Source organism: Monodelphis domestica, chromosome 7, assembly GCF_027887165.1.
Source record: "Monodelphis domestica isolate mMonDom1 chromosome 7, mMonDom1.pri, whole genome shotgun sequence".
Classification (NCBI taxonomy): domain Eukaryota; kingdom Metazoa; phylum Chordata; class Mammalia; order Didelphimorphia; family Didelphidae; genus Monodelphis; species Monodelphis domestica.
This window is the reverse complement of record NC_077233.1, coordinates 213,826,721-213,840,127: the sequence shown is the minus strand read 5'-3', so window position 1 is coordinate 213,840,127 and position 13,407 is coordinate 213,826,721. Positions and strand designations below refer to the sequence as shown.

Below are 13,407 nucleotides of genomic sequence, written 5' to 3'. Positions count from 1 at the left end.
ATAATCCCATATCAGAAATTGAAATCCATCAAGCCATCAAAGAACTGCCTAAGAAAAAATCCCCAGGGCCTGATGGATTCACCAGTGAATTCTATCAAACATTCAGAGAACAGTTAACCCCAATATTACACAAACTATTCGACATAATAAGCAAAGAGGGAGTCCTACCAAACTCCTTTTATGACACAAGCATGGTACTAATTCCAAAGCCAGGCAGGCCAAAAACAGAGAAAGAAAACTATAGGCCAATCTCCCTAATGAATATAGATGCAAAAATCTTAAATAGGATACTAGCAAAAAGACTCCAGCAAGTGATTAGAAGGGTCATCCACCATGATCAAGTAGGATTCATACCAGGGATGCAGGGCTGGTTCAACATTAGGAAAACTATCCACATAATTGACCACATCAACAAGCAAACCAACAAGAATCACATGATTATCTCAATAGATGCAGAAAAAGCCTTTGATAAAATACAACACCCATTCCTACTAAGAACACTAGAAAGCATAGGAATAGAAGGGTCATTCCTAAAAATAATAAACAGTATATATCTAAAACCATCAGCTAATATCATCTGCAATGGGGATAAACTAAATCCATTCCCATTAAGATCAGGAGTGAAACAAGGATGCCCATTATCACCTCTATTATTTGACATTGTATTAGAAACACTAGCAGTAGCAATTAGAGAAGAAAAAGAAATTGAAGGCATCAAAATAGGCAAGGAGGAGACCAAATTATCACTCTTTGCAGATGACATGATGGTCTACTTAAAGAATCCTAGAGATTCAACCAAAAAGTTAATTGAAATAATCAACAACTTTAGCAAAGTTGCAGGATACAAAATAAACCCACATAAGTCATCAGCATTTCTATATAATTCCAACACAGCTCAGCAGCAAGAACTAGAAAGAGAAATCCCATTCAAAATTACCCAAGACAAAATAAAATACTTAGGAATCTATCTCCCGAGACAAACACAGGATCTATATGAACACAACTACAAAACACTTTCCACACAACTAAAACTAGACTTGAACAATTGGAAGAACATTAACTGCTCATGGGTAGGACGAGCCAATATAATAAAAATGACCATCCTACCCAAACTCATCTATCTATTTAGTGCCATACCCATGGAACTCCCAAAAATTTTTTTTACTGATTTAGAAAAAAACATAACAAAGTTCATTTGGAAAAACAAAAGATCAAGGATACCCAGGGAATTAATGAAAAAAAATACAAAGGAAGGGGGTCTTGCAGTCCCAGATCTCAGACTATATTATAAAGCAGCGGTCATCAAAACAATTTGGTACTGGCTAAGAGACAGAAAGGAGGATCAGTGGAATAGACTGGGGGCAAGCAACCTCAGCAAGACAGTATATGACAAACCCAAAGATCCCAGCTTTTGGGACAAAAATCCACTATTTCATAAAAACTGTTGGGAAAATTGGAGGACAGTGTGGGAAAGATTAGGCTTAGATCAACACCTCACACCCTACACCAAGATAAATTCAAAATGGATGAATGACTTGAACATAAAGAAAGAAACTATAAGAAAATTAGGCGAACACAGAATAGTATACATGTCAGACCTTTGGGAAGGGAAATACTTCAAAACCAAGCAAGAATTGGAAAGAATTACAAAATGCAAAATAAATAATCTGGATTACATCAAATTAAAAAGTTTTTGTACAAACAAAACCAATGTAACCAAAATCAGAAGGGTAGCAACAAATTGGGAAACAATCTTCATAAAAACCTCTGACAAGGGTTTAATTACTAAAATTTATAAAGAACTAAATCAATTGTACAAAAAATCAAGCCATTCTCCAATTGACAAATGGGCAAGGGACATGAACAGGCAATTCTCAGCCAAAGAAATCAAAACTATTAATAAGCACATGAAAAAGTGCTCTACATCTCTTATAATCAGAGAGATGCAAATCAAAACAACTCTGAGGTATCATCTCACACCTAGCAGATTGGCTAACATGACAGCTATGCAAAGTAATGAATGCTGGAGGGGATGTGGCAAAGTGGGGACATTAATTCATTGCTGGTGGAGTTGTGAATTGATCCAACCATTCTGGAGGGCAATTTGGAACTATGCCCAAAGGGCGATAAAAGACTGTCTGCCCTTTGATCCAGCCATAGCACTGCTGGGCTTGTACCCCAAAGAGATAATGGACAAAAAGACTTGTACAAAAATATTCATAGCTGCGCTCTTTGTGGTGGCCAAAAATTGGAAAATGAGGGGATGCCCCTCAATTGGGGAATGGCTAAACAAATTGTGGTATATGTTGGTGATGGAATATTATTGTGCTAAAAGGAATAATAAAGTGGAGGAATTCCATGTGAACTGGAACAACCTCCAGGAAGTGATGCAGAGCGAAAGGAGCAGAACCAGGAAAACATTATACACAGAGACTGATACATTGTGGTACAATCGAAGGTGATGGACTTCTCCATAAGTATCAATGCAATTTCCCTGAACAATCTGCAGGGATCTAAAAAAAAAAAAATACTACCCACAAGCAGAGGATAAACTGTGGGAGTAAAAACACCGCTGAAAAGCAACTGCTCGACCACAGGGTTGGAGGAGATAAGACTGAGGAGAGACTCTAAATGAACACTATAATGCAAACTCCAACAACAGGGAAATGGGTTCGAGTCAAGAACACATGTGATAACCAGTGGAATCATGCGTCGGCTATGGGAGAGGGAAAGGCGGGGGGGGGGGGGGGGGGGGGGGGGAGGGGAGGAAAAGAAAACGATCTTTGTTTCCAGTGAATAATGTATGAAAACGACCAAATAAAATAATATTAAAATTAAAAAAAAAAAAAATGTATTAGTTGTCTATTCAGCTCTTTTCCTTGTGGTCTAGTGAAAAGAATTCTGGGGTGGGAGTCAAGAGACAGGGGTTTCTGTCCCTGCTCTTTGAGACCTTTGGCTACTTACATAATCTCTCTTTGTCTCAGTTTTGTATAATGGGGATAATCTTACTTAGCCTACGTTCCAATGGTAGGTAGAAAATCCAGTGAGATTAAAAGTTCTTATAAAAATCTAAATTGCTTTACAAAATCAAAGTAAAGGATATGTGTTAAAGGTAACTAAATAGTCACCTATTCTAAAAACTCAGGTTTTCCAACTTCCATCAACAAGCATTAATTGAGCACTTACAGTTGTAGGCTGTCAAGGATACATAGAAGAGTCACTAGGTGGCATAGTGGATATAGCACTGGGCTTGGAATCAGGAGGATTCTTCATGAGTTTAAATCTGGTCTTAGACACTACTATGTGACCTCAGGTACCTAACTCTTTTGCCTCAGTTCTTTATCTGTAAAATGAGTTGGAGAAGCAAATGGCAAACCATTCCAGTATCGTTGCCAAGAAAACCCCCAAATGAGGTCATGAAGAGTCAGTCGTTACTAAAATGGTTCAACAACAACAAAAAACGATACACAGACTAAAACTAGCTGGTCTCTGGTCTCTGAGGAGCATTCATTTTATTGGAGAAAATGACACGTATACATAAAAATATGTTCGATGTAAGGGCTGGGAAGAGTAGGGTACTATCAGCAAGGGAGATGTAAAAAGGTCTAATGTAAGAGGTAGGGTTTGGGCTTAACTTTTTAGAAAATTAAAGATTCTTAGAGACAGAGATGAGGAAGGAGTGCATAACAAACATGGTATTTACAAAGGCATGGAGACAGAATATATGAGGGGCAAAGAGATCCATTTATTATGAAGTGAAACAATGAATAATACAATTAGAAAGGCTAGTTGGGGGTGAGATAATGAAGGCATTTAAATGGCAAGCAGAAACATTCATTCTGAAACCTAGGGATAAGAGAGAGCCACTGGTGTGGTAAGAGCAGATGAGTTACATGATAGGACCTGTTTTTGGACTATCCCTTTGGAAGCCGAGTGCAGAATGGATTAGAGAGGTGGCATCTGTGGCAGGGAGACAAACAAAGAGATGCTTAAAATAGTCCTGCACTGGAAGAGGTGATGACACTCCTGAACTGGGTTGGTGGTTGTATAAGAAGAAATAAAGGGAAGGAGAGGAAACATGTGGAAGTAGAATCTGCAAGACCAGGCAACTGATTGGATATCAAGGTGAGGGAAAATGAGGGTTTATGGATGATTCTGAGTCTGTGAACCTTCAAGGAAGTTCCAAAGGCTATCTAAAATTTACTTGTCCTTGACAAAACCAAGAAATTTGGACACTGGTGCAATTCTGAACAGTCTGTCTCTTTTATAATTACAACTGACATTTTTACAGCATATTATAATCTACAGAGCATGTTTAGTAAACAAAAAAACACTTTAAAAATCTTTTTATCTTTCTCCAATTACACACAAAAACAATTTTAACATTCATTTTTGAACATTTTGACTTCCAAATTCTCTTCATCCCTTCCTGAGACTGTAAGCAATTTGATCTAAGAATAAACAGACATTTAGTAAGCACTTACTGACTGCCAGACATTGTGCTAAGAACTAGGAATATAAAGAAATGGCAAATATAAAAAAATATAAAGAAATGGCAAAAACAATTCTTGTCCTTAATGAACTGACATTCAAATGGGGAAGTCAACTCGTAAATAATTAGGTACATATTACATATGCATCTACATACTCTACATATATACACACACATATATGTGTGTATACACATAAATGTGAATATGTACACACACACAAAGCTGATACAAGTTAATTTTGGAGAGGAAAGCATTGGCAACAGCAGGAATCTAGAAAGTCCTTCTTCAGAAAGTAGTGTTTTAATTGAGACTTGAAGGAAACCAGTTATTCCAAGAGACAGAGATGAGGCATAAGAGCATTCCAGGTAAAGGGGACAAAAGCATGGAGGTTGGAGATGAAGTCCCACATCACATTTCATGTTCATAACACCTCTGTGAGGATTATAGCCTTTATTGCCTCCATTTTATAGAGGAGGAAATGGAAGCTGTCTTAGAGCTTAAGATAATAAGCATGGCAAATGGAAGTCAATGTGAACCTATGTCTTTTTTATGATCAAGTCCAGTGCTTTCTCTATTACACTACTCTCTTCTTGTTGTTCAGGTATTTAAGTTATATACAACTCTTTATCCCTTTGGAGGTTTTCTTGGCAGAGATACTGGAGTGGTTTTCCATTTTCTTCTTCGCCTTATTTTATAGTTAAGGAAATTGAAGCAAACAGTGTTAAATGACCTGTCCAGGGTCACACAGGTAGTAAATGTCTGAGGCCAGATTTGAACTGAGAGATTAGTCTTCCTGATTTTTAAGCCCAGGGATCTATTCACTGTGCCACCTAGCTGCCCCGTACTATATTTTAAGGATGATTAAAACAGTTATGAGAGCTATGGCTTAATCATTTTTATCTTTATTAAAGTCACAGAAACACAGAGAAACACTCTTGCTGCTTCTTATAAGAGCTTTGATAAATGCTCAGTAAAGGTGTTTGGGGGAAACAAGAGTAAAATTAACCAGTAATTTCCCTCCCCCCCCCTCTATTTTTTGTTGTTGTTGTTGTTAAAACATCAGTATGGAATTTCCTATTATAGGAATTTCCTCCATTAATATGAATCAGCAAGTCAGTCTTGGAGTTTCCTGGGGCACTTAGGGACTAAGTGACTTGTCCATGGCTGCATAACTAGTATATGCCAAAAGCAGTATTTGAACCCAGGTCTTCCTGGTTCCAAGACCAGTTTACTCACTATAGCAGACTATCTCTGATCAATAAAAAGATTGAAACCCTGAACTTGGTCTACAGACAATAGATTCTAAATAACTGAGCTACCTGTAGCTATGAACAATCCCCTTTGAATCATTCAGGTTCTTTTGAAGTCAGTCCAGGTGATTTTGATTGAGTGTCATAATTAGACAATAAAAACTATTAATTATCTTCTATGTGCTAGGCACCTTGCAGAGATGCAAAGAAAAGCAAAAGAGAGCATCTGCTCTTAAGGAGCTAATTGTCTAATGGGTGTCACTATGATAAAGCTAAAAGGTTAAAAGGTAAATTGTATTTGCACTTTTGGAAGGAAGTTTGGTATAGTGGAAAGACAAGTAGAACTGTGGTAAAGAAGAGCCAGGCTCACATCTCACCTACGACTCTTGCAGTATGATTGTAGGCAAGTCACTTATCTACTCTGAGTCTGGTTTCTCATCTTTAAAATGGGGGTGCTTACAATATTCAAAACTGATATCTGAGAATGATCCTCATAACCCAGCTTTTTAGTGAGAGGCTCAAATAAGATCAAGAATGTAAAGTGCACCTTATAAAGCCTGTATGAGTGTCTGTTAATATCATCACTCTTATTAACAACGGGTTCAAGTGCCCTTGGCAATGCTTTAGCCCTCCTCCTATCTCCCACACCAATTCATATCAAGAAGCAAGCAAGGTCTTTCTCTTAGGGGAGATTTTTTCCCCATAAAAATCTTATTTTTATTGATCTCTTTCATGTTTTCATTAACTTTTTCTCCTAATCTATCCTCCTCTCTTCCTTCTGCTCCCAGTGTGCATATGAGGGATAGGCTTATTCCAAAGACATAAGAGCTTAAGACAGAGGTTTTTATCCTGGAGTCTAGGGGTCCATGAAGAAATTTCAGTGGATCTATGAAATTGAATGGGGAAAAATTACATTTTGATTTCAACATAATTGGCTTACTTTGTAATACTATGCATTTTATATACTTAAAAACATTATTCTGGGAAGAGGTTCATAGGCTTCACCAGATTTCCAAGAGACCTATGGCACATACAAAAATATTTAAGAACTCCTGTCCTAAAGTATTAAGTTCAAATTCAAAATATTAAAGCCGACAATCATTGTCCACCATCATCTTACTACCCAGAGACTCCTCTTTTAACTCTAAAGATTTTTCCAAGAGGAATGTCGCTGCTTGTCATCAGTGTCAATGTGATTTAATCCTTAATTGGAAAAACCTCAAAACAACTTCTAACTCAGTTATCTCCTGGTTTTATTTACTTAGAATTTTGGTTTAAATGGAATTTTGGATTCTGGCATCACTGTTGCTGAAGGGGAGAAGTGGAAAAGGATCCGGTCCATCATTTCCCCAACATTCACCACTGGGAAACTCAAGGAGGTAAGGATGTTATCTCAAGGATGTTATCTGCTGCCAAAGCTTACCCTCAAAGAATGTTGGAATCACAAGGACAGACAATGTTCACAGAGAGTGAGGATGACTGTGTCAGATTCCATTACAGCCTCTGTCTTCTTGCATTCAGTTTTTTCTCCTCCTTTCCCTTATCTTTTTTTCCCTTTTCTTCTCTCTGCCAATAACATTAGGCTTCTGATTCTAACTTCTCCATAACATTGCTTATGTTTAACATTTATCTTATGTGAATTGAAGTATACTATCTACCTATCATGAATATGTGTAAATGGGAAACAAAGTCAAAACCTTTCAAAATTAGCTTATTTAATGGACAGAGGGAGAAATGGTACAGTACTTCCATTCAAAAATGCAATTTTGGCAGCGTTGTTGTCCACAACCCCACTATCCTTTTAGGTTAAAATTCAACTTTATTTTATTTTTAGTTCTGAATTCTCACATCTTCTCCTCTTCCATTCCCCTACCCATTGAGAAGGCAAGAAAAACAAAACACAAGTTTGCAAAAAAAAAATAAAAGAAAGAAAGAAAAGAGAAGGGAAAGAAAGAGAAAAGAAGGGAAGGAAAGAGTGTTATTTGGAATTGTGCTCAATCATTGTGTTAATCAGTTGCTGAGTTTTTCAGATTTCATTGTTTTTACAATATTATTGTTATTGCACCAATTATTCTTCTAGTTCTGCTCTTTTCACTTTGTACCAGTTCAAACAAGTCTTCTCAGGTGTTTCTGAATCCATTACCTTCATCAATTTTTACAGCACAATAATATTCTATCACATTCACATACTATATTTAGTCTTTCTCCAATTGATGGGCATCTTCCCAGTTTCCAATTCTTTTGCCACTGCATATATAAATACTTTTGTACATAAAAGGCCTTTTTCTCTTTCTTTGAACTCTTTGGGGGTAAAGACCTAGTAATGGCATTGATGTCACTGAATCAAATGATATGCATAATTTAATAGCTTTAGGGCATAGTGCCACTGCTTTCCAGAATGGTTAGACTAGTTCATAGCTCCACCAGCAATGCATTGGTATACCTATTTCCAATCCCACCATACTTGACTCTGTGCCCAAACTCTCCTTCCAACCTTCTATTCCAAGTCCATTTAACAAATATTATATTGAGAATCATCTGTGTGCAGAGAGCCAGCACAGGGCATAGAGCATCATAGCATCATTGATTTAGAATAGAAAGAGAAATCCTATTGGCCATTGAGTCCAGTCCTTTCATTTAACAAGTGAGGAAAACTAAGGAACAGATCTAAGCCCACATGGAGTAGAGGCTCCCTTTGTCATAGGGTTTCTATCTATCTATCTCTTTCTAAAAAGGAGAGGAAGAGATCCTCCCTGGCAGTGATGGTGGTTGTGAAGCATGTGGGTCTTTACTGAAGCATAAGCCTCATCAGTTTCCAACTCTTCCTGTGAATTAAGAGGTATAGAATAAAAAGAGGAAATAGTGTAATAAGCAGTGATAGGATTAATGTTAAGTTTTCCATGGTAGGATGTCATACTTCCAAGTTGCAAAAATAAATAATCCTTAAGCCCCTTCTTTAGCAAAGCAGGAAATAGGTACACATACATGTCTGGTGATTTTGTCAGTCATTTTGCTCATTTGGTGAATAGCTTGGTAATACATAAAAAATTGCAAAGTGGTTCCTACTTTTTGACCAAGTAATTTTATTTATTTTTTTTTAAAACCCTTACCTTCCACCTTAGAATCAATACTATGTATTGGTTCTAAGGCGTTCTAAGGCAGAAGAGTGGTAAGGGCTAGGCAATGGGGGTTAAGTGACTTGCCTAGGGTCACTCAGCTAGGAAATATATAAGGTCAAATTTGGACCTCCAAATTTGAGGAGGACCAGGACCTCCCATCACTGGGCCTGGCTCTCAATCCAGTGAACCACCCAGCTGCTTGCTCCCTTGATCAAGTAATTTTAATTTGAGAGGCAACATGACATAGTTGAGAGGGGATTTTGTTTCAGAAGAACCTGGGTTCGTGTCACAGATCTTCTGCTTGCTATCTATATGATTGAGGCTAAGATATTTGATAACTTTGAGTCTCAGTTTCATCATTTATAGAATTAGGAGAAAGGAAGATTGGATTGGATATTCTCAAAGGTCCTTTCCACTTTTGAATTTGTAATTCTATGTTTCTTAGCAGATAAGAGATTTTAAATCTGAACACCTGTATTTCTGTCATGAAGACCTTGGTTTCTTTTTAAACACAAACAACAAAACCTTTTTAAAAAATTAATAGGTAATAGGTGTTTATTTACTCACTTTTTCACTCCACCCCTTTTTTATTTTTTTAAAAAATCCTTATTACAAATATGCATAATCAAGCAAAATAATTTTCCACATTGGTGATGTCTCAAAATGTATATTTTAGTCTGGATCTTGAGTCCACATTTCTCTGCCAAGAAGTGAGTGTTGTGCTCCATTATCAGTCTTCTCCAACTATGTAGGTCATTGAACTGATCAGAGTTTTTAGTCTAAATTATTTATCTTTGGTATGTTTTTATAAGTTAAAGTAATTGTTCTTGTCTTGTTTTTGTTTATTCTCTATCATGCTTTCTTTTCATTTTATTGCATCTCTTCTCAATTTTCCTTCATTTCTTTGTGTTAGCATTGTCAATCAGTCCTATCATTTGTTTTTTTGGTGAGATTTTTCCCAACTGGATTTAAGTGTTTCCCTTTTATGTTTTCTTCCTGCTGTACAAGCTATAAATTCAACCATTATGATTCTTATTTATTTCTTGTACCAGTTGAGAACATTCTGCTGACTTTCCATGCTCCTTTGGTTAGGTACAGGGTCTTCTGCCTTATCAGGTTTGATTCATTTTCCTTTTCTGGAAATATTTCTTTAGAAATGTTTTAACTCATTTAGATAATTTAGAGGCTCTATTCCGTTCTATTATTAATATTTCCTCCATTTGTTTATCTGCTTGTGTTCAAGGTCTTTAACTTTTCTTCCTCCTGAGATCTTCAGTAATGTTAATATTTTTAAAATTACATTCTCATTGACCACTTTATGACTCTTTTCCATTTTGGTGTTGGTATTCTTGTTTTTGAGGCTGGACCTCAAAACTCACTTTCATTTCAACAACTTCATTTTCTGCCCCAAGTGGCCACACTTTGATGACATTTCACCCCTCACACTCCCCTAGACCCACACACACTTACACCTTTTTTTCAGACCTAGTGAAGACATACAAAATGTTCTAGCCCCTAGGCCTCTGTTCTTCAGCTTTCTGATTGAGAATTGTTATTTAAGCACAAAGCTCTATCAAATTGTCAGTGCAGATTAGAGTAAGTTTCTTGATTTCCTGCTGCTGATTTCACTGCACTACTGTTTTCAAAGAGTGGGAGAGTTGAGAGCAGAGTTGAATTCTGCTGCAAGCCTCCAGGTCAGAATGTTCTACTATGTGTTAGGGATTAGGGGTTAACCTTCTCTGCTATTTCATAGAATTAGTATCTCATTTAGAATTCTTGCTTTATTAGCCAGAGACAGTTGAAATTATTTTCTCTCTTGTGCCTAATTCCTATTTTTGAAATGTTTGAGAGGTTTTGAGAGTCAGAGAAAATGTCTAGTCCTCCATCTTGTTAATCACATGATCTGAAAGTCCACATTATCAATTCATACAGGTCTTCCCTGGTTTCTATAAAATTGCATCTTTTGTAATTTATCATGCAGCAAATATATTACATTATTTTCATTTACCATAATTTGTTGATCAATTCCCTAGTTAAGGGATAGGCATCTCCATATTTCCTAGTTCCTGTCTTTTTTCTCTTCTTTGAGCTCTTTAAGGTAGGTCTAGTAGTAATATTGTTGGGTCAAAGAATCACAATTTAGGGACTTTTGGGACATCTCCAAATTGCTTTCCAGATAGTTTGAAAAATTCACACCTCCTCCAAATTATTATACTTGCTTTCTGTCAACCACTTCCAACATTTGTGACTTACTTTTTTTGTCAACTTCAGCAATATGAAGTGTGAAGTGGAACCTCAAGGTTGTTTTAATTTGCATTTCTTTAATTATTAGTAATTTGGAGCATTTTTTAATATGACTGTTGTCAGCTTGGATGTCTTCCTTTGAAAACTGCCTCCTCATATTCATTGACTTATCATTTCCTTTGTTTATTGATTAAAAACTTTTGTTCTTATAAATTTGAATCAATTCATTATATATCTTGTAAATGAAATTTTCTACAGAGAAACTTGCTGCCAAGATTTCCACCCAGTTACCTATTTCCCTTCTCATTTTAACTATATTTAGTTTTGTTTGTGCAAAATCTTTTAAATTTTACGTGATCACAATTGTCTTTTTCAGTGATGATAAAACTATGGCACAGGTGCCAAAGATGGCACCCAGAACACTCTCTGTGGGTACACATGCTGTCTGCCTCCTAACCCCCAGAGTTTGTTACTAGAAAGACAGAGGGCTTAAAGCAGAGCTACTCCTCTCCCCCTCTCCACTGTACCTGACAACATTTTTTCACATCCTCTATCCCTCTGCCCAGCAGCCCAATGAGAGCACACAATGAGTAAGGTGGGAGGCTCACTGGTGGCAGCACTAGAGGGAAATGAAGTGCTTGGACCACTCCCCTCCCCATCTCTACACTCACTGAGGACATTCCTTATTTCACTGACCCCTCAGCCCAGCAGCCCAATGGGAACGCGTTCTTCCTCATGTGTGGGGTAAGGGGCGGGGTGGTGTGGTGTGCCTGGCATTCAGTGAGGGGTGGGGCATGGCACAGGTTTGGGGATGGGGGAACATGACACTCAGTCTTGTGGCTGGAGTGGAGGCAGGGTGAGCACTCTGTCTCTAAAAGGTTCACCATCACTGGTTTATTTCATCTTGTGTGATTATATGGTTGTTCAAGATCTCTTCCTCTAGCCCTAGGTTTGAAAGGCAATTTCTTGCTTGCTTCTCTAATTTGTTTATTGTATCACCCTTTGTGTCTAAGTCATGTACCCATTTTACACCTAAACTTGGTATATAATATGTGATGTTCATCTAAACTTAGTTTCTTTGGATTTACCAAACACTAGACTATTATTATTGTTTATTTCTGTATATTGCATACTATCCTATTCCACTGAAGGGGGACATGGCACTCAGTCTTGCCCTCTTTTTCTTAACTTGTGCCAAATCATTTTAATGATTAATACATTATAGTATAGTTTGAGATCTGTTACTGCTAGGACTGCTCTCCCCACTATTTTTTTCATTATCTCATGTGAAATTTTTGACCTTTTGTTTTTCCAGATGAATTATATTATTTTGTTCTATCTCTAAAGAGAAAATTGTTGATAGTTTGGTTAGTATGAAACTGAATACATAAATTAATTTAGATAACATTGTCATTTTATTTTATTGACTTGGCATAAATATAAGCAATTAATATTTCTCTATTTATACCTATATTTATTTCCATAAAGAATGTATGAATTGTAGTTGTATTCATAAAATTCTACTTTGTATCTTGACAGATAAACTCCAAAGTATTTTATAGACTCTGTAGCTGTTTTATTTTTTAGATAAATTTTATTGATGTTTTCTGATGCTTATGTCATTATTAATTATCCAAAATTTTACTCCCCTCCCACTCCCAGAGAGCCAACTTATATAACAAATACTTTATTTTTTTGAGAAGAAAAGAAATCAGCACAACTAAATTATACATTGAAATAGCTCCCAAACTCATGCAATATGTAATATCTGTGAACCTTCTACCACCATGACCAAGGTGGGTTGGAGCTCTCTGATATTTCTTCATTAAAATACTGCTTGATCTTAATAATTTTGTTACATTCACTTTAGATTTTTTTTTGGTGCGCAACTGTTTTTTCTATTTATATTATTGCAGTTATTCTGTGTTTCTTTGTTTAAATTTGACTCTACTTGCTTCAATATACATTGATTAATGTAAATCTTTCAGTGCTTCTCAGTATTCACCACAAACATAATTTTTATAGCACATTCCATTACATTCATATATCCCAATTTGTTTAACCATTCCATAATTGATGAGCATTTATTTTGTTTCTAATTCCTTGCTATTAAAAAAAAAAAAAGAATTGCTGCTGTAAATATTCTGATATATATGGTGACTTTTTTCTCATCTTACCTCGAGGTATAAACCCAGTAACAGAGTCCCTGGTTTAAAGGATATGGATATTTTAGTTATTTTATTTGCATAATAGCAATTTGCTTTCCAAAATGACTGTATCATTTCACAACTCCATCAACAG

At 36.4% G+C, this 13,407-nt stretch overlaps 1 protein-coding gene across 1 annotated transcript in view; it reads left to right on the top strand.

Annotated features, from left to right (window-relative positions):
• Nucleotides 1-13,407, top strand: part of LOC100013114 (cytochrome P450 3A24-like) — a 62,430-nt gene that overhangs the window by 27,079 nt on the left and 21,944 nt on the right. Inside the window, exon 5 of the mRNA XM_007498419.3 lies at nucleotides 7,009-7,122. Within this exon, the coding sequence (XP_007498481.1) occupies nucleotides 7,009-7,122 (114 nt within the window). The remainder of the gene's footprint in view (nucleotides 1-7,008; nucleotides 7,123-13,407) is intronic.